General features: G+C 40.3%; 1 protein-coding gene across 2 annotated transcripts; it reads left to right on the top strand.

Moving 5' to 3' along the window:
- The first annotated feature begins 885 nt into the window (after positions 1–885).
- Positions 886–19,155, top strand: LOC124596252 (60S ribosomal protein L35a). Of its 2 annotated transcripts, none has more exons than XM_047135324.1 (4): positions 886–981; positions 1,199–1,496; positions 5,083–5,241; positions 19,086–19,155. In XM_047135324.1, exons 2-4 carry the CDS (start codon positions 1,218–1,220, stop codon positions 19,107–19,109), a joined length of 462 nt encoding a protein of 153 aa, XP_046991280.1. In that variant the 5' UTR covers positions 886–981; positions 1,199–1,217; the 3' UTR covers positions 19,110–19,155. The 2 variants fall into 2 exon arrangements, with proteins under 2 accessions (XP_046991280.1, XP_046991279.1); XM_047135323.1 differs by lacking the exon at positions 886–981 and adding an exon at positions 1,051–1,075.
- The last annotated feature ends 1,049 nt before the right edge of the window (positions 19,156–20,204 follow it).

The raw sequence follows: 20,204 nt of genomic DNA, 5'->3' as shown, positions 1-20,204 counted from the left end.
AAAGAAGCGGCGCATTTCTGGCTCGCAGCTCAACCTAGAACCTTCTTTTATGAGGGCGTCAGGAAGTTTGTACAACGATGGACCAAGTGTGTCGAAACGGAAGGAGATTGTGCCGAAAAATGATGTTGTAAGTTTCCCATTTGACTACAATAAAATTTTATAACTACTTTGCGGATAATAATTGACTTACCCTTGTATGTAAATACCTTGTAGTACGATGCTCTATATTGTAATATATTGGCTTAACATTTTGAGATATTAGGTTCGGTTGACCTGTCCCATGTTAGAGTTACACACCTTGTACATAATATAATCAAGTGGGATCAAATAAAAATCAGTCTCTCAATCAATTACATGTGCAAATTATTAATCTGTACTAATTAGAGAGCACTATGGTGGGCACTTGTAATTCCTGCTGCCCCAACTGCAGCTACCAGTATCTGTGTAGAAGCGCCGAAATGTTTCTGAAAGTGTGTGTGTTGCTGCCATAGCTTGAAAAACACTGGTTATATGTCTCAGCAGAGAATTGTGAACCAAGTTGGGACACTTATCTCCTGACTTGTTTGCCACCTGGGCGATACAGTAGGTTGCTACTATTGGCCAGTTGAGTTGACTGTCCTATGAGATTTGGAGGGGAAGGGGGTTATGTTCAAGTTTTTGTTGCATATGGAATTTGGTTTTCCGTTCTATCGAGTGTTAATCGATCTTGACTTTCTGTCAAGTCAAAAACATTATTTTTCATTTACATTAATAATAGAGACACTGATAAAAACGAAAATAAATATGAATGACTAGTATAGGTTAATTTTGAATTATTTCAATATTGAGTTATTATGAAGCTATGTACATTTTTAACAAAATGGACTCTGGTGTTGTTACGATTATCTTTGAGTCGGACAGCTATACAGTTAAGAAGATCTTTGATGTTCCACATGGTTCTTCCTTTAGAGCAGGAGAGGTATATTTCCGGTTGGCGAAGTGGTAAGGGTGCATATATTTTTCAGATGTGTGAAATAATAGTTGGGGATATGTAATGTTGTTAAATACCGTATGAATCTGTACCACATAGTTTATAGTTACGTCCGTAATTAGCAATTTCTATCGTGGGATAGTAATTATTATGATGGTCGTCGATTTAAAGTTTGTGTAACGTTGGTTTATAAAGTGTGTGTGATGTTTTGATTAATTTTCTGTTTAGGATTTGTTGACTCCGTAAAATGGCTGATGTAGAGAAGCCAGCAAAGACGAAGAGTGCGGAGAAACTAAAGGATAAGAAAGTTAAGCCTGCTAAGGAGAAAGTGGAGGTAGAGAAACCTAAACTGAAGAAGCGACCAAAGAAACGCCATGGTCGACTGTACGCTAAAGCGATATTCACAGGCTACAAGCGTGGTTTACGGAATCAGCACGAGAACACCGCCCTTTTGAAAATCGAAGGTTGCAGTCAAAAAGCAGACAGCTGGTTCTACGTTGGTAAACGCTGTGTTTATGTTTATAAGGTGAGTGAAAACGGCTGTAATGCTGTATCAAGAAACTTCATTTAACGAAACCATTCTTGCCCAGAAGTTCTTCCTATTTCTAAGTAAGTAATTGTATTAAATACGGGTGGGAGGACATCCGCCGGATAGCACTTAGGTTAAAAATCGCTTAGTTGTGTGATAGAAATGGTTTTGGAAGATAAATTTGCAGGTAGGGGCTGACATCTGTTTAGGAAATTGTTTCGTGGACAGGGAGTTTTCTTACGTAAGCTTTCCGAACTTTGGCAAATTGTCAATTATAGCATTGTGTGTTTCTATTTACAGTTCACTTAGATGAAGCTGGTACTGTTAATGTAAACCTCTCATGTTGTGTGAATATGATGTTCTCAATTAATAAGAAGTTGTTGGCAACTAGCAGGCCTGATCAATTAGGGACAGCTGTGTTCCAATAATGAAGATTCTTGCTGCGAATGACTTTTCTTCATTGCTGTCTGAAGACATGGTAGACTGATCATCTTATTTCATTGTCCATAACTGCTGTAAGTGTCAGCTTCAGAATCACAGAAGTCATTTACACAGTTGAGTTATAACAGTGCTTCTTGCATAGCATCTTTAGTCAGTAAAATGTCATCCCTACATCCTATTTTCATATAAATGTACTTAACACTCGACTAAAGAACAGTTACCAGTGTACTCAAGGGTCACAGTGGCCAGTCAAAAAATTGTCAAACTAATTAAACAGTGTATCCCTAACATATGTCCTGTGCTAGATCTTACTCAATGCTGAATTTACATTGGTGGCAGTAGTCAGTGTATGTGCAGTGGTACGTGCACACTACCCAACTCCAAACACTCATCGAGTTGGGTTGGGAGGAAAGTTTCATCTTGTCTGTGATAATTTAATTATTAAGTACACCTAATTTTGTCTCATCTTAATTTTATATACATTTACTTGTAGGAAAGGAATTCTCTAAATTTAAAGTTCTTTAAAGCCAACTGACAACATTCATTATATAGTGTTAATGAAATTTACTTCTGTTGCTGTAATGTCTGTGGTTGTGTGGTTTCTGTATTGTTGTAAGAAATAAAACAAAAACTTTAGTGGGGCTAAGTAAGGATATTCATTGATGAATTGCATTAATTAAACTTTAACAGCATATGTAGGCATACCTATGACATTTTTTCCTATCCTCAGAAAAACATTTTCATTATAGATAGCTGCTCATCTCAGAGTTTTCATTTGTTTATTCACATTTAGTTAGAAGATGTATTTTTGTAAAATGGTTCTTTAGATGTCTAATTGAGTATTTGATATTTCTGTGCTATTGCAAAAGTTTGTGTATATTGTGACTACGCACTTCCCAGTGTCAATTTTTACACACAGAGAGAGGAAGTATCATATGGTATTGTTGGGCAGTAACTCTGTAATTTATTGAGGTTATAATGATTGCTGTGCAAGTGATGCAGGTTCAATTCCCGGTACTATTACGGGTATTTCCTTGGGGCCAGGCCATATTTAAGTTTCATGGATTCTGACTGCCATAAATGTTCAGAATTGTTTTGCACAGAAAAGTTGGAGATGGCAGCTTTGTTTAGAGATCAAGCTATTGTTTGCAGATTAACATAATCAGGAAAGACTTATATGTATGCAAGGATGGTAGCAATAAAATAAGCAAAAACCACGACTGACAAGTTATGAACAGTGGGTGACACACAGATATGTTTAATAGATCAGAAAATTCAATAGGCCTACCTGGAACAGGGTAGACTGGCATCCAAGTGCAATAGAGGAAAGGCAACACTTAACATTGTGACTAGCTACAACCGCTGCAAATTGTGTGCAGCATAATATTACATAATCACAATTAACATGCTGTAAAGTTTGCTCTGTATTGTCACAATGGCCTCACTAATCGTTTTGTTGCTGTGAATGTAAACATGTCTTGCTACACTGTTTCCCAGCTGTTGTGGACATGAGTGCATGCATCACTTGGATTTTCCTTCAGTGCTTATGGGTGTCTGAATGCAAAGTTTATGCAATGCGTTTCTGCCTCTGCAATATCCTGAGTTTCATGTGGTGTTATACTTACATTTGATGTAACGCAGTAACTGTGGCAGTCCTTTACTGTGCGAAGATGTCAAACTGATGCACAGATATGTGCTAAAATAAAATTTTTTCGCTTGTTTTCCGAAAATTAAATAATTGACATATTGACCAGAATACCATCTGTCAGAACAGGCACAAGCATTTGGCAAGCTGCACAGCCATAATAAAAGCCACCTCAGTGTGGAAAGTAAAGAGAACTCACTACTGTAACAGCAAAAGGGTTAATGGATGTGCCGCAGAGATAGGGCCCTACCATATCTGAAGTTAAGGTACCAGGTGCAGTTGCCACATGAAACAATGGTACAGGCAATTTGACAATGATTAATTAATGGATGGGGGTGGTTAATTTTATTCTAATATCTACTATGGTTGCTGTGGGTCGACAGAAGCGTCCGATCCCACACATCGTCTTTGACCTGAGATGTAAGGGTGTTGTTGTGTGTAACGTCATGACGGTGCGGAGTTTGGTTTGTGAGTGTGGCGTGTTTGTGGATGTCGTCGTGTTGTGGTTTGTTGTGCTCTGTGGTGGTATGTTCAGGGTTTTCGTTTGTGTGGTGTAATGGGCTCAGTTTGCTTTTGCTCATTATCCAGAATTGTTAGTGTCGGCTGTTTGTGGTGGAATTCATTTCAGTGAGTTAACGATTTTGTGTGAAGGTAAATTTAGTGTTGTTCGCTGTACATCGTGTGGTACTTTAGTAAAAATTAATCTGTTGTTGTTTATGTTCAGGAATGGATATGACGGATAAAATTAAGTGTGCAGGTCAAGGGAAGTGTTCGATCCCAATGTGTGGCTGTTGATGTTGGTATCGAGATGTTTTTGAGCTATATAGGCAAAGGGAAGTGTTTGATCCTAATTTATGGGATCGGGAGCTGCTGTTGAGCTATATAGGTCAAGGGAAGTATCAGATTCCATATGATACTGTGTTTAGTGGTATTTGTGGAGTTTTGTGATGTCAGCTTTTTTTGTGGTTTTGTATGGGGGTGGGTGTCTAATTTTGTTTATATTTAGTTTTCCCCCACCCAAAACACCCCATTTCCCGCACTTGTCCCATTAGTGTCATTAGGCTTTTTGTGGAAAGTGTGTGTGTTTGTTTTTCGATGTCTTTTCGTCCTCATAATGTGTACGTACCGACTTCGTATGCGCCATATTGGAATCGTGGTTTATGGTCATTTCCACCATATTTGTGACGTCATGGGTCAAAGCAGACGGGCGGGATCGGATGCTTCCGTATTTCCGTTGCTGCAATGTAAACAACTAAGTGTTGAATCACTTCATTCTGTCTGAAATGAAACTTCAGATCTTTTGCATATTTTAGTGAGTTAAATGTGGAAATGTTCTTGCACAGTGTCTTTGCATGAATTTGTTAGATTTTTGAGTCGTTTTAAAAATATATTTGTGTATGTTAAAAAATTGTTCCTGTAGGATAGTAACTACAAAATAAACAGCTTTAAAGCTGAACTGTGCTTACTTGTTTTAACAAGGATAGTTTTGTTTTTAAGGCAAAGAACAAGACGCCAGTGCCTGGTAGATCAACAAAGAAGACGAAAGTTAGGGCTGTGTGGGGCAAAGTGACGAGGCCACATGGATGTTCTGGAGCAGTGAGAGCAAAGTTCAAAACAAATCTTCCTTCGAAGGCAATGGGTCATCGCATAAGAATTGTGAGTTATTTGCTATTTCATTGTAATTTAATGTATATATTTATGAGTTTACTGGTAAATAGTACACTGTTGTCTGATTTAATAATTGGCATTCCTCATAATATTGTTTGTTTGTTCATCTGATTGTGTGGAAGACCATAGTTCATATTTATTTACATATAGAAATTGGAAACAAGGAATTATATTAAGCTTTAAGGGTTGATATGTTCATAGGGCTAGAATTTGCATTAGGCTTATCTTTAGGGAGTACATCAGTCAAATGCTGTTCACTTCGCATCATGCATTCAGTAAGTTATTGATGTCTCACAGGTAGACAAAGTATCTCTGTTTGACAATTTTCAAGTTGATGAAATTTTGTGAGTAAAATCCAAGAAAATCGTCATCTGAACCTTGGTATTTCTCTTCCTTTCCTTAGTCATTGTTGTCCTCTTTATATATACAGGGTGTTACAAAAACGTATGGCCAAACCTTCAGGAAACATTCCTCACACACAAATAAACAAAAGATGTTATGTGGACATGTGTCCGGAAACGCTTAATTTCCATGTTAGAGCTCATTTTAGTTTCGTCAGTATGTACTGTACTACGCTCAATAGAGCACATTATCATGATTTCATACGGGATACTCTACCTGTGCTGCTAGAACATGTAAGTTTACAAGTAAGACACATGTGGTTCATGCACAATGGAGCTCCTGCACATTTCAGTCGAAGTGTTCGTACGCTTCTCAACAACAGATTCAGTGACCGATGGATTGGTAGAGGCGGACCAGTTCCATGGCCTCCACACTCTCCTCACCTCAACCCTCTTGACTTTCGTTTATGGGGGCATTTGATAGCTCTTGTCTACCCAACCCCGGTACCAAATGTAGAGACTCTTCGTGCTCGTATTGTGGACGACTGTGATACAATACGCCATTCTCCAGGGCTGCATCAGCGCGTCAGGGATTCCATGCGACGGAGGGAGGATGCATGTATTCTCGCTAACGGAGGACATTTTGAACATTTCCTGTAACAGTGTTTGAAGTCACGCTGGTACGTTCTGTTGCTGTGTGTTTCCATTCCATGATTAATGTGGTTTGAAGAGAAGTAATAAAATGAGCTCTGACATAGAAAGTAAGCGTTTCCATACACATGTCCACATAACATATTTTCTTTCTTTGTGTGTGAGGAATGTTTCCTGAAAGTTTGGCCGTACCTTTTTGTAACACTCTGCATAAGATAGTGTTACGTGTGATGCACCTCTTGAGAGGATTAACAGTGTCTTCTCTGCCTCTAGACCACAACTGTTTAATCCATTGACACACTTGTTTGATTGTAGGTTGTTGTAAAGCTCCCTTTGGTGTGAATTTGTTTGGTTCGTCAGTCGTCCATTTGTTCCATTCTTCTCTCATACGCATTTTAAATGGTTTATTTATTAAACAAGAGGATGTAGTTGTGAAGTGAGTCCTCCCGGAATAATAGCAAACTATGTATTTCCCTGTCTCAGTTTCTTTCACAGAATTTTTCAGATGAGTAAACTGATCTAGCACAAGAACGGAAATCTTCTTCAATAAAGCACTTTCCCTTGTCTCATTAATCCATAATTTAATTCCAGCCTCATCCATCCAACCCTTGTCATGTATGTGAACACCTGGTGGTATTTCAGGTGGTTTTCTGATTGTTGTGCACTTGATGATTGTTCTATTAAGTTTAAACTAACTCCACCCATAAGTTCCACTGTAACACTAGCTTAAGAGTGCGTATTTGAATCATTTTTGTATTAATTTTCTTGTATTAATTCCCATGCCAATTTGGGGGTGTCATTGAATCCATTTTAATATGTCATCTAGTTTTGGTCAGCTTGCATTCAGTCCTCTATTTGCACATTTAGTCTTTTTTCAGTTCTTTGCTAGTCTGCCAAACGCAAATGTTTTGTTCTGTTGGTGGAGGGCTGAAATGCTGCTCTGTTTTCATGTTCTTTTGCACATGTTGTTACTTTCAATTCATAGCCACCGAGCGAGGTGGCGCTGTGGTTAGCACACTGGACTCGCATTCGGGAGGATGACAGTTCAATCCCGTCTCCAGCCATCCTGATTTAGGCTTTCCGTGATTTCCCTAAATCGTTTCAGGCAAATGCCGGGATGGTTCCTTTGAAAGGGCACGGCCGATTTCCTTCCCTAACCCTAGCTTGTGCTCAGTCTCTAATGACCTCGTTGTTGACGGGACGTTAAAAAAACCACTAACCTAACCTATTCATAGCCCATATAATATGAATACCTTTTTTGTGCTAATTTAGATTATAAGAGGTGCCTGAATTTTGGAGGCAATTTGTCGAAGAAAAAAGTGTTTCTTATAGTCCGTAAAATCGGTAATGTGTATGTTATGAAAAGAATCAAGAAATGCTTGGTAATTATTTTGTGGTTGATATGTCACTGATTGTCACAAGCATCTGTAACTTAATTGTGGTCAGACATCTTAATCTAGGGAAAGAAATGTCACTGGGCACAGAGCTTAGATCTGGATTTTTTCACAAAGATTTCAGACTTTCCGTATTGTAACATCTGCTGACCTTGAAATTTCAGTTTGTTTGCAATACCTGCTGTAATCCATTTCGCAAAAACAAATGTGAAGTTAGAAAGGATTTACAGGCAATTGATATTTTTGATGTTGACACTTTGAAGCTTGATTATACTCAGTTTAAAATCACTTTATGATTTACGTTTTAGCAAGTAGAGGGCCAGCTGTCACCCAATCGTAGCTTGTTTTGAGTGTCACATGCTCGCTGTGTTGCCTGTTTCATGGGAACTGCAGTACTTGAGGTGTGGGTAGATCCATGGTGGGGACACTGGCTTACAGTCCTTCCCCCCCTCCCGCCATCTGCCTGTTATTACAATTTGTTAATCATTTTAATTAGAGTATAATAGTTTTGAAGCCTAGCCAGAAGTCATGTCCCAAATGCATGTAAGAATTTTCTCATAAGCAACTATGTTGCCTTAGGGTGAGCAAGAATTTCACTTCTGATTGCATATAAGCAGTTTATGCTCGTTACTCAGTAGAATACTTCACAAGCCTCTCTTAGAGGTTCAGCTGGTAAGATTAAACAAATTAGCAAAAGGGTTCAATGGGTGACATAAAGTGGGAAGTTCAGCAAGCAGAAAGTTCAATCATCAAGGCTATAGCAGTAGCTGCTGGTGTGAACTCCACTGATGTTGTGGAAACTCGAATTGTGAAGTAATGCTAGAAATATATATCCTTAGAAGTTTTAATTACTGAACAAAAAATAACAGTGCATCATTGAACTCATTCCAGCAAAGTTCAAATTTTGACCCCAGCTCATAGCAGCGGGAGTATAGAGCAAACTGCAAAAGAATTTGGTGCTTCTGTGGTAGTGGTTGAAGCAGGAAAGGAAACTAAAGATGGAGGCTGGCATCTGGGCATTCCCTGCGAAACAAAAGGGGGATGAAGGCATGATAAGATCAAACGTAAAGTCCTCAGGTTCTTTGAAGTTGTTTAACCTATTTTAAGTATTGTGGCAGTGAACTGAGCATTCAAAATTTTGTGAACTTGCGTCAGAGTTGTGTGTTGTCCTGCTGGTACTCTCAGTTTTTGTGTTCTGTAATGCATCCAAATGCCATTCATGTTGGCTGCAATACCCATGAAAGATGACTAGAAGGAACTAATCAAGAAACTGTGTGCTGTTTGGTATCAGAAGACTGCAATGCTGTGAAGTGTCCTGGGAAACCTGAAGTGGAAGAGTATTTGGTGGATATTCTCAAAGATGGGGATACATTAGATATGTCGTGCAATTACAGAAGTGTTTATAGAGGAACTGGTTCTAATAAGTCATGGTATGACAAGACGCCATTTCCTGCAAGAAAATCTTGAAGTTTGGCGGCATCATTTTTCAGAGAACTAAGTCATTAGATGCTGGGTAAGGTTTTCATTAGGGGGGGCAGCAAAGCAACATAACACTCCTGTGTGGTTTGCTTTGATAGTAAAGAACTACAGAACACCAGCATCTGTATTATTAGTGACTGCCTTTGCCATGATACAATTTGTTCATGCTTTCTTAATGAGGCTGATTAAATATTTGAGGATAACAGTAGGAGAAACAGAGCTCATTTGCTAATTTAAAGATGAATCTTCTCCCCAAGACTTTATCCCTCAGGGGCTCTCGGGTTTTTCTTTAGTTTGTGCTTGGCACCCATGGGGCCCTGAGCTGTTGTGGCCCATTCTTCCCTCCTGGGGTGTATTTCTTTCCTTGTGCCCCTTTCTCTCTCCCTCCCTCCCTCCCCTATTGCCCCCTCCTACCCCTCTCTTGGTGTTCTTACTTACGTTGACATGGCTATCCACCAGGTTCCCTGTATTCCTTGCAGTTTTGTTCCTTGTGCATTTTCTCTTCCATCTTTCCTTTTTTGCATTTTTGGTCCCTCTTAGAGTTTTGACCTCCACTTCTAAGTATTCTGTCTGTAGTGTGAGGAATTTGGGGAGGAATTCCCTCTTTAGTGTCGACAGTGTGGGTTCCTCTCCCCTTGTTCTTCCCCGCTTTCTCCCCCATTGTAGTCCCCCTTTGCCCTTCTGTCACCAGCACATGTAGTTTTTCTATGTGGTGGAGCTGTCATGTACCCATCTGACTGATGCCCCTGACAACACAGGGATCGCAATTCTGATACCTGAGCTTTTGCCTGCCCATGTATGCCTAGGATTGGTTGCATGTCATTCTGGAGCATGAGAGCTCTCAGCAACAGCTGCCGTGCCAGACGGCCCTTGCTGTGGCTGGGTGATGCCATGGTGCGAACCTCAGATCAGAGTGGGTGGCATGGGGGCAGATGCTGTGTATATGAAATGTATTAAGCTTCAAAAATCTGGCCATTTCTTTGAGTTGTAACAGATCATTGAATTATGCTTCTTATGTCCCTGGCACCTTCCCTGCCCTGATGAGGGGGACCAGACATGCCAGCTTGGGTTGAAACTCTTTGTTCGCTACCCGGTCTGCTAGGATGGATGGTACACTTTCACTGCCACAAAGCCATTACTTTCTGTGGAAAATGTCAAAGAAAAGTTTGAAGTGGAGTCTCAGTAAAATGTTGTCAAGTTCCCTGTTTATCAGATATTCTTCTGGCATCCAATCTGCAGCTCTTCGTACTTCTGATCCTCTTCGCGTTGTTGCAGTGTCAGTTACACTTCACCATTCTTTGAATATGGTCTGGGGAGTCATTTTTCATACAAACCTCATCCTTCAAACTGATGAGCTTCAGGCCCATCTGGAATGATAGGGCATTCATTTTGTTCAGCATGTGCAAAAAGGACAATCGCACCGATACTGGCACTTTCATTCTGGCATTTGAGGGAGATACTCTACCAGAGAAGGTCAAGGTTTCATGTTACCGGTATGACGTGAAACTGTATGTCCCGCACCCATGAAGTGCTTTCGGTGGTTGCATTTTGGGAACATGTCTTCCCAATGTTCGACAGCCCCTCTATGTTGTGACTGTGAATACCCACTTCATTAGGGGGCCCCTGTGTTCTTCCACTGTCAACTGCGTGTGTTAATTTTTACGACTGTCACTCTTCACACTCGCCGGATTGCCCAGCCTGTAAGAAAGAAAAGAAAACATAAAAGTTCCTGGTTCGTTTCTTACACTGAGACTCGACAGAAATTTGACAGACTTCTACTGTTTCCTCTGTTACTCCCTTTCTCCCTCCTCCCTCTTTCTTACCCCAACCCCATACCTCCCCTGTGGTACCCACACCTTCCCTGCTGGGTGTCGCTCCACCCCCACCCACCTCCACCCCTTCTTTGGTACCTGCTGGTGATGGTGCTACCTCTTGGGGCAGACCCTCTATGTGCGGGATTATCCCGGCATCTCTCTGGCCAGAGGCCTGCTCCCAACATCTTGGCCGTGGGACACAGTCTGTGCGCCTCAAGGTCGCCTACTGTCTTTCAATTCCGGATCTTGTAGGAGCCTGCTCGCCGCCTGTGTCCTATTTTCAATCTTTGAAAGAGATTAGGCCCTCCCAACCCATCAACTCAGTACCGACTTCCACTTTGCGACCTGAGTCTGACCTCTTATTCATGGGTTTCACGCTGTTCTCATTGGCTACAGATGATCAGGCAGTGTGATTGGCTCCAGCCTATTTGCCTGCCATTTGGATATCTACCCAGTGCTTATTCAGTGGAGTTGGAATGGATACTGTTGTCAACTTCCCAGAACTACAGTTCCGTATTGCCTTTTACTTACAAGGGAACCTCCCCATCGCACCCCCCTCAGATTTAGTTATAAGTCGGCACAGTGGATAGGCCTTGAAAAACTGAACACAGATCAATCGAGAAAACAGGAAGAAGTTGTGTGGAACTATAAAAAAATAAGCAAAATATACAAACTGAGTAGTCCACGCAAACATATGCAACATCAAGGACGATGGGAGTTCGGGAGCGCCGTGGTCCTGTGGTTAGCGTGAGCAGCTGCTGAACAAGAGGTCCTTGGTTCAAATCTCCCCTCGAGCGAAAAACTTTTCTTTATTTTCGCAAAGTTATGATCTGTCCATTCGTTCATTGACGTCTCTGTTCACTGTAATAAGTTTAGTGTCTGTGTTTTGCGACCGCACGGCAAAATCGTGCGATTAGTAGACGAAAGGACGTGCCTCTCCAATGGGAAACGAAAACATTTGACCGCAAGGTCGTAGGTCAACCGATTCCTCCACAGGAAAACGCATCTGATATATTTTATATGACACTGGTGACGGCATGTGCGTCACATGACAGGAATATGTTGTCGACCCACCTAACTTGTACACTTGGCGAATGGGTAAAAAGATTCTTCTACCTTGCCCGATTTAGGTTTTCTTGTGGATGTGATAACCACTCCCAAAAAAGTGATGAAAACATAAGAGTAATTGTATTAAATACGGGTGGGAGGACATCCGCCGGATAGCACTTAGGTTAAAAATCGCTTAGTTGTGTGATAGAAATGGTTTTGAATATAAATTTGCAGGTAGGGGCTGACATCTGTTTAGGAAATTGTTTTGTGGACAGGGAGTTTTTTTACGTAAGCTTTCCGAACTTTGCCAAATTGTCAATTATAGCATTGTGTGTTTCTATTTACAGTTCACTTAGATGAAGCTGGCACTGTTGATGTAAACCCGCATGTTATGTGAATATGATGTTCTCAATTAATAAGAAGTTGTTGGCAGCTAGCAGGCCTGATCAGTTAGGGACAGCTGTGTTCCAATAATGAAGATTCTTGCTGCGAATGACTTTTCTTCATTGCTGTCTGAAGACATGGTATACTGATCATCTTATTTCATTGTCCATAACTGCTGTAAGTGTCAGCTTCAGAATCACAGAAGACCTCTCGCCCCGCTGCTGCTCACGCTAACCACGGGACCACGGCGCTCATGAGTTCTGGCTATCCTTGATGTTGCCTATTTTGCGCATGGACTACTCACTTTGTACATTTTGCTTATTTTTTTAATAGTTCCACACAACTTCTTCCTGTTTTCTCGGTTGATCTGTGTTCATTTTTTCAAGGTCTATCCACTGTCGCAACTTATAACTAAATCTGAGGGGGGTGAGATGGGGAGGTTCCCTTGTTAGAAGCTTTTTGTTCTTCAGGAAACTCATTTTTCTGATGCTCACTTACTGACCCTTTGTCGATCCTGTGCTTTTGTCAAAACTGGGTTAGCTGTCGAGGGCTTCTGGTGGTGTCTGCACGTTGTTCTGTATGGATATTGTTAGTACATGCAACCCATTTTGTACCGCATTGGAAGCAGGTGCCATCCAGGTCCATTTGGACTTTGTGTTCATTGTTAGGAATCTCTTAGCAGGCCACCTACATCGGCTTCTTCGGCAACTGCACCCTCCATTTCTCCTGCTAGGATTTTAATGCCCGTCACCCTTTCTGGGGTGTGCTTTTTCATGTAGTCATGGGCACTTCATTGACCAATTTCTTGTGGACCACGACTGTACCTTCTTAATGATGGTTCCCCTACTCATTTTAGTGCCGCATATAGCACTTTCTCTGCCATTGATCTTTTGCTCTTTCCCCTCCCCTTCTTCCTTCCTTACACTGGCCACCACATGATCCCTTTGATAGTGTCAGCTTTATGTTGTTTCATTCCCTTCCTACCTCCTGATGACTAGGTTACTAGAGTGGGCCTTCTGTTGTGCTGATTGGCCTCTATATAACTCAGTTGTTCTGATGAAGTTGTCTGTGATGTGTCTGATAAGATAATCCCACTCTGCTGGCATTGCTGTTCCCTGTTTGACGGGCCCCATTTGCCATCGGACAGTTCGATGGTGGAGCACGGCCATTGGCACTGCTATCTGTGATCAGCATTGAACATGTACTCTGCCTTTCTTACTATCTGTAAATGTCTTTGCATCATAGCCTGTTACTTAATCAAAACAGCAAACGGATATGTTTGGAATGTTTTGTCTCTCTAGGTTCTTCTGTCCCTCCGTCACGGGAGTGAGCTGCATTCCGCATCCTTTGAGGTTGTCAGCGAAAGTCTTCCATTCCGAGCCTTGGCCTTTGTATATAGATCCATCAGTTTTTGTGGAACACCTTGTGACCCATTTTGTGGCAGCTGTGGTGAGAGCCTTCCTCGTCTGGAAATAGTGGGCTGAAGTGCCCCACTTGTTAGGCGGAACCTACAGTGAAAGATTTACTGAATGGGAGTGTCTTCTGGCGCTCGATTCTTCCCATGATTCAGCTCCTGGTCATGAGTCAATCCATGACCAATTGCTTCAATACCTCAATCCCCCCATGACAATATCTTCTGCAGGTGTTCAACTGCATCTAGCTTTAAGGCATTTTCTCTTCTCAATAGAGAGGGAGTATTGTGGTTCCTGTCCTTAACATGGCAAGGCTCCGTCATCCCTTGATATTTACTGACCATTCAGTCTGACCAGCGTCCCCTGTTTACTATAATGGATGTCGACTTTCCAACTTCTTACCAGTGGGCAGGGTGTATATACTCTGGGGAAAACCTGGGAACTTTTTGATTTGGGGGAAAACAGGGGAAAAGCCTGGGATTTTTAAGATTCCAGGAATTTTTGTTAGGGTTTTCAGTGACATTAGGTTCGTCTGAGCAGTTGCCGGTGGGCTCGTGTGCATGTGCACTTGAATCACGTATCTAAATCTACACGATTACTCTGCTATTCACAATTAAGTGCCTGGCAGAGGGTTTAATGAACCACCTTCAAGCTGTCTCTCTACTGCCTCTCTCAAACGGCACGCAAGAAAAACCAGCACTTCAATGAGCAATACCTTTTTCTGCTTCTGGCTACTTGAAAAATTTGTCCGGTGCACCAAAGCTTCCAGATTCGCACATGCGTGGGGCAGTTTGAATGGGAGTGAGGAAGGGGGTAGTCTGCACATGACCCATGTTTGTGTTTAGTGATTTCACTGTTTCTTCTTAGTTTACAAATGAAAAAAAAAAAGAATTTCTGTGGCCAGGAACTATGAAGCAAATGAAAATACATTCACATAATTACGGAAAGCTAAACTATGTTATTGTTTTCAGTTTTCTGATTTTATTTTATTTCCACATTTTTGGCAGTCGAAACATTAATCACCTTGAAGAACGATAGTTATTTTTGTCGGTTTGCTAAAGAAATTTTGCTTTTATTGATCTTTTCTGCAGAGGCTGTCAATTTATTTGAAATGAAGTGTTAGATTCCAAACTACTGGCACCTAAAACTGTTCACTGAATTTAAAGTGCTCGTTTTCAACTTCCGGCATGTATGGCGTTCTGAAATAATAAAGAACCAAACATGTGATAACACAGTATTGGCACATTTTGGTATGGTTTACAAAATTCCAACATTCTTGGTGTATCTTCTGATGTCCTGTTTCTGTTAGGACATACTGTGAGACCTCTTAATGCTATATATGTGCGAACATGTGGCTTCCTATGTCATCGTAGCTGTGCATGCGCAGTAATGCTTGTTTTCTGGCGCTCTATGGCAACTGTTATTTCTAGTAGGTTGTAGAAAAATATTGCGAATCTTGGTTTGAAACAAGTTACTTTAAACGTAATTTCCTTTTACGCAAAATGATTTGTTATTTGTGAAATGGGCCATGAATTTCTTAATCAGAGTCCATCTTGATCTGGAGTGCTACCTTGACATCCAGTGCCTGACCATGGACCCCTGTTCAGTGTCTTGGGCCTTTGTCTTAACAAGCTTACTTGGTTGCCCCATATCCATCGTCTGAAGGTTGGCTGTTTGTGTAAACTCAGTGTCCTTCTCTTTCTTGCCCATACCTGTTGGGATGCGGATCATATGATCCTTCTCCGCCTGTACAGGGTATTACTTATCTCGTCTGGACTATGGTTGTCAAATTTATGGATCAGCTGTCTCTTTCACACTGCTCCTTTTGGACCCAGTTCACCATCGTGGTATCCGTTTAGCCAGTGGTGCTTTCTGCACTAACTGTGTTGATAGTATTCTGGTTGATGCTGGGATCCCTCCCCTTTAAAATTGAAAGTCTCTGCTCCTGGTTTCCTATGCCATTACTATCTACTCTTCCACTGCTTGCCCCTCCTGTTCTATTGTCTTTGTGGCTTAGAGCTGTGGTGTGGGCCACAGCTCTGCCTCGCTTATATGTGCCATGACTTCCATCTCCTGATCTTGTCCTCTTCCCTGTATTCTCTCCCGACCACTTCCTATTGGTTAGTTCCTCGGTCCCAGATTCAGATGGATCTTTTCCAGGTTTCAAAAGCCTACATTGCTCCAGTGGTGTTCATGTTGCAGCATTCAATTAATGCATTTGAAGCAGATGAATAAATTCCAGTTGTTTCAACTGCAATGTTGGAATCAGGCCAGCATGTTGCTTGTACGTGTGACAGTGCCAGGCATGTGATAAATATGTGAAGTTTCTTCAGAAAAGATCCCTTAATCAGCTTCATGCATTCCATGCTTCTCCTTATGTTGCCAGTCTACTAACTATACTTGCTAATTCCAGACCAACACTTTTAAAATCATAAAAGCACTATCACAACATCAGGAAGGCAATAAATTTACTCTGTCTGAACAATACAGTATTGGGAAAGTATACATCTACATCTACATCTATACTCCGCGAGCCACCTTACGGTGTGTGGCGGAGGGTACTTATTGTACCACTATCTGATCCCCCCTTCCCTGTTCCATTCACGAATTGTGCGTGGAAAGAACGACTGCTTGTAAGTCTCCGTATTTGCTCTAATTTCTCGGATCTTTTCGTTGTGATCATTACGCGAGATATATGTGGGCGGTAGTAATATGTTGCCCATCTCTTCCCGGAATGTGCTCTCTCGTAATTTCGATAATAAACCTCTCCGTATTGCGTAACGCCTTTCTTGAAGTGTCCGCCACTGGAGCTTGTTCAGCATCTCCGTAACGCTCTCGCGCTGACTAAATGTCCCCATGACGAATCGCGCTGCTTTTCGCTGGATCATGTCTATCTCTTCTATTAATCCATTAATCCAGTCTGAAGTGGAAAACAATCATTCCAGTTTTATAGTGTGCTAAAACTACGGACTTCTCATTTTCGATTGTTTAATTGCTGCTTTTTGGTTTAAGTTTATTGCAACGTAACTGTACTTCTATTTTATGAGAGAGCAGTTTTCACTGATTTTACTTTGTTTACAAATTGCCAAATTGTACTGTGTATGAAAAGTTCTAACTTTTAAGTCATGTACTTCATCCATAAGCAGGCATGGATCTGAAATTAAAATCTATATTATACTAAAATCAGAATATAGCATGGCTGTGTGTCCTACACCTATTCTCAGCTGAATCTGCGCATAAAATTGATTTGTGTCTGGTTTAAGATGGGTTTTCAAAGTCACACATTGAATTTTATATCTTTTTCAAGTAGCATGTTTATTCAAAAATCTAATCAGTAATATATTCTTACTCAGTACAAAAATTTGTAAGTATACAAAGGCAGGGGCGTGTACATTAAGTGTACGTTTATTGATGTGGAATGAGCCAAATTGCACTGCATTGTCACCTGGAATATTAGTGACTTTTTCCATTTGTCTTGAATTGAGATGGAGTCATCTTAAATTACAGATGGTCTGTGATTAAATGAAAGGTGATTTATCTTCATTACAGTTTAACTAAGCCCTTGTAAAAACTAAGGAACTTGAAGCAGAAACAGCACCAACACACTGGCTGGAACTTCAATTGTCCAACCTTTTGCGGATGGCATCATTGATGCCCAAAACAGTGAAATATTACACAGGCAGTGAGGGAAAATTGAATTTAATTTCATCTGGGGCAAAGAAACTAAATTCACAATTGATGTAAAAATAGCAACAAATGAGCTCAGGACTGGCTATAACAAAGTAATACATAAGTAAAAAAAAATTCAAAATTGAGAAATAGTTTCCGTTTAACAAAAATGCGCTCCCTGTAAAATGTTATACTACAGTGATCAAACCAGAAGCACTATTTGAATCATACAGTTGCTCTTTAATACAGAATATTAGAAGGAAATCATTTAAAATCATGAGTAAAATTTTATGACCAGGAACAAAACATGAATGTGTCAATCACAACGTAATGTAGAAATTTACAGGGAAATCTTGAATATCGCCCAAACATCGCAGTTGAGATAGTGAATAGTGAATTCAAATAGTGGTGCACACAATGTACTGGGACAGGCAAACCAGTCAGATTCATACATTACCAAAAAATGGTACTAGACCTAAATGGTGCAAATACAAAGGCCTCAAGGAATTAGGATTGCAAAAGTTAACATGATAGAGATGCTCTCAGGAATGTGTCGGTCAGGAGGCTTGGAGGAAAATGTAGGAAACAGACCAGACATCGGCAGTGTTGTGGAAATGCACTCATTCATTGCACAGTAAAGAAGACGGAGCTAACAGGAAGGCCAGTTTATGGTGGTTTCATTTGGTGTTACAGATTTTCATGAGGCTGTCTGACACTTCCTGATTATCAGTGGAATCTTGGAATGTCCTGATTTTTGAGAGAGCTTATTAAAATCGAATTGTCTGTTTTGTGAAGATATTTTGTTTGCGATGTTGTAACATGTTGGATTTACAATGTCATAGTTTTTTCAAATCTTGGATGATAGTGATTTAATATTTGTAATTTTGAATTATCGGATCTTGTAATTTGTTTTGGTGTGTAGTGTGTAGGCCTCTGTGGATGCACTTGTATACAGCTGGTCTTTAACTTGTTAAACCTGTTGCATAACAGCCTTGTTTTCTGAGTTGGTTGTAACAGTGCTTACAATTGGTTAGTCTACTACTTTGGACATGAATACCTTATAACAGGTGAATGTAAAGTTTCAAACAATTGTATAACAGTAACGTCATATGTGTGTTTAGAGAAGTTTTCAATGCACCCATTTCTCTTCCATGGTTTGACAAATTAACATCAATTTTTTGTTTGTGCAGGTGGATTTTTATTCCTTGGCAGTGAAATTTTAAAATTTGTTGGTGTAAGGTTGCAGGTGCTTTTTGAGTGCTATGGTGTCATTAGTCAGTTCAGGGAAGCCTTTGGAACTTCGTGAAAAATCTAATACTAGCAACTGGTTCTGTTCCCCTGAGGGAAATATCACTTAAATTGTATTACCACTTGAGGATGGCTTGGTTCAAATTCCACTGTGTCAGTACTTAAGTTTCCTTGGATGACTTAAGTGCTTCAATGAATCCTTTTTGGTTGCAGGCTGGTTTTATTACATCTGTATGTTGTTTCATGACTAATAGTATGTCGTTAGTGTACCTTGCTGTGGACAGTTGCCTGTTACCAAGTGATGCTGTGTAACTCACTGTAAAATGGAAAGCTGTTGGAAATATTGTCTAATGTTTGTAATTATTTATTTTTGTTTTTCTTCTTTTGCAGATGCTGTATCCCTCACGGATTTGAATGTTTATATTTAATGTTGTGACTCAATAAAGACACTTTTGTGTAATTTGTGTCCCAAGAAATTTATTTATTTAGTTTGTGTGTGTGTGTGTGTGTGTGTGTGTGTGTGTGTGTGTGTGTGTGTGTGTGTGTGCGCGCGACAAATAAATCAATAAACTCATCCATTTTAACATGAAATGGTAAGAGGCTTTGAATTTGTATCCCGGCCAATGACGCTAAACGCTCATCATCATAGTTTTTATTCCTTTACCATATTATTGCAAAAGCACAAGTTTGGACTCACTTTCAATTACCTCTATTAAAATTGATACTTCACGTGTCAAGAGATATTTATTAAGAATACCTATACACCAATTTAATTGTTGAGTGTATATAAATGTCAGAAGTACACTAAAATGTTTCAGTTAATGATCTTTTTTCTAATGTGTTAGTTTGAAACGGTATTTTAGATTGACACAATCTGAGCCCATTACTGTTCATGTTCGGATCTTGGGACAAAACATTGTGGAAATCACAACGTCTTACTCATCATATGATTGCACGCATACCTTTCTGCTACACTGGTTCCTTGAAATATTCGACACTGTTGCCTTTTTCCTGCCTACCTATATTGGCAATAACCGCAACCACACTTATTTCTGAGTGGTGCAACAAGAACATTGGAGGTTATGTTATCTTTATGCTTCTGGTGCCATTTTAACATTAGAATTTTGCCAGCTTTTACAATTCTATGCAGGTAAGCTGTTTCTCAGCATAGTAAAAGATAATTTTTGTATTGTATACATGGGTGTACAGTTCTTACAAACAATATTTTGTGTCTTAATAAAGTTTTTAGATAAAATAATTAAATATTCTAAATCTAATTGTGGTAAGAAAAACTAAAAGGTTTTGGTGATGCTTCTGTAAAACAAGAGGACTGTGAAAAGGTTAGTGATCATGACCTGTTGGTGCAACAGGATTCTTGTTAGGGTGCAAGTAAGTGCATGCATAAATGCCTGCAAATTTCACTGCATGTGTTGACAAGACCTGAACTTGGAAGAAGCATTGCCTAGGAGCTACACCACAGCAAGAGGGTGGGCATCTGGAGGTTGAGAT

The sequence above is a fragment of the Schistocerca americana genome, chromosome 2 (assembly GCF_021461395.2).
Source record: "Schistocerca americana isolate TAMUIC-IGC-003095 chromosome 2, iqSchAmer2.1, whole genome shotgun sequence".
NCBI lineage: Eukaryota > Metazoa > Arthropoda > Insecta > Orthoptera > Acrididae > Schistocerca > Schistocerca americana.
The sequence above is the reverse complement of the archived record's forward strand: the minus strand, read 5'-3'. Positions and strand labels throughout refer to the sequence as shown.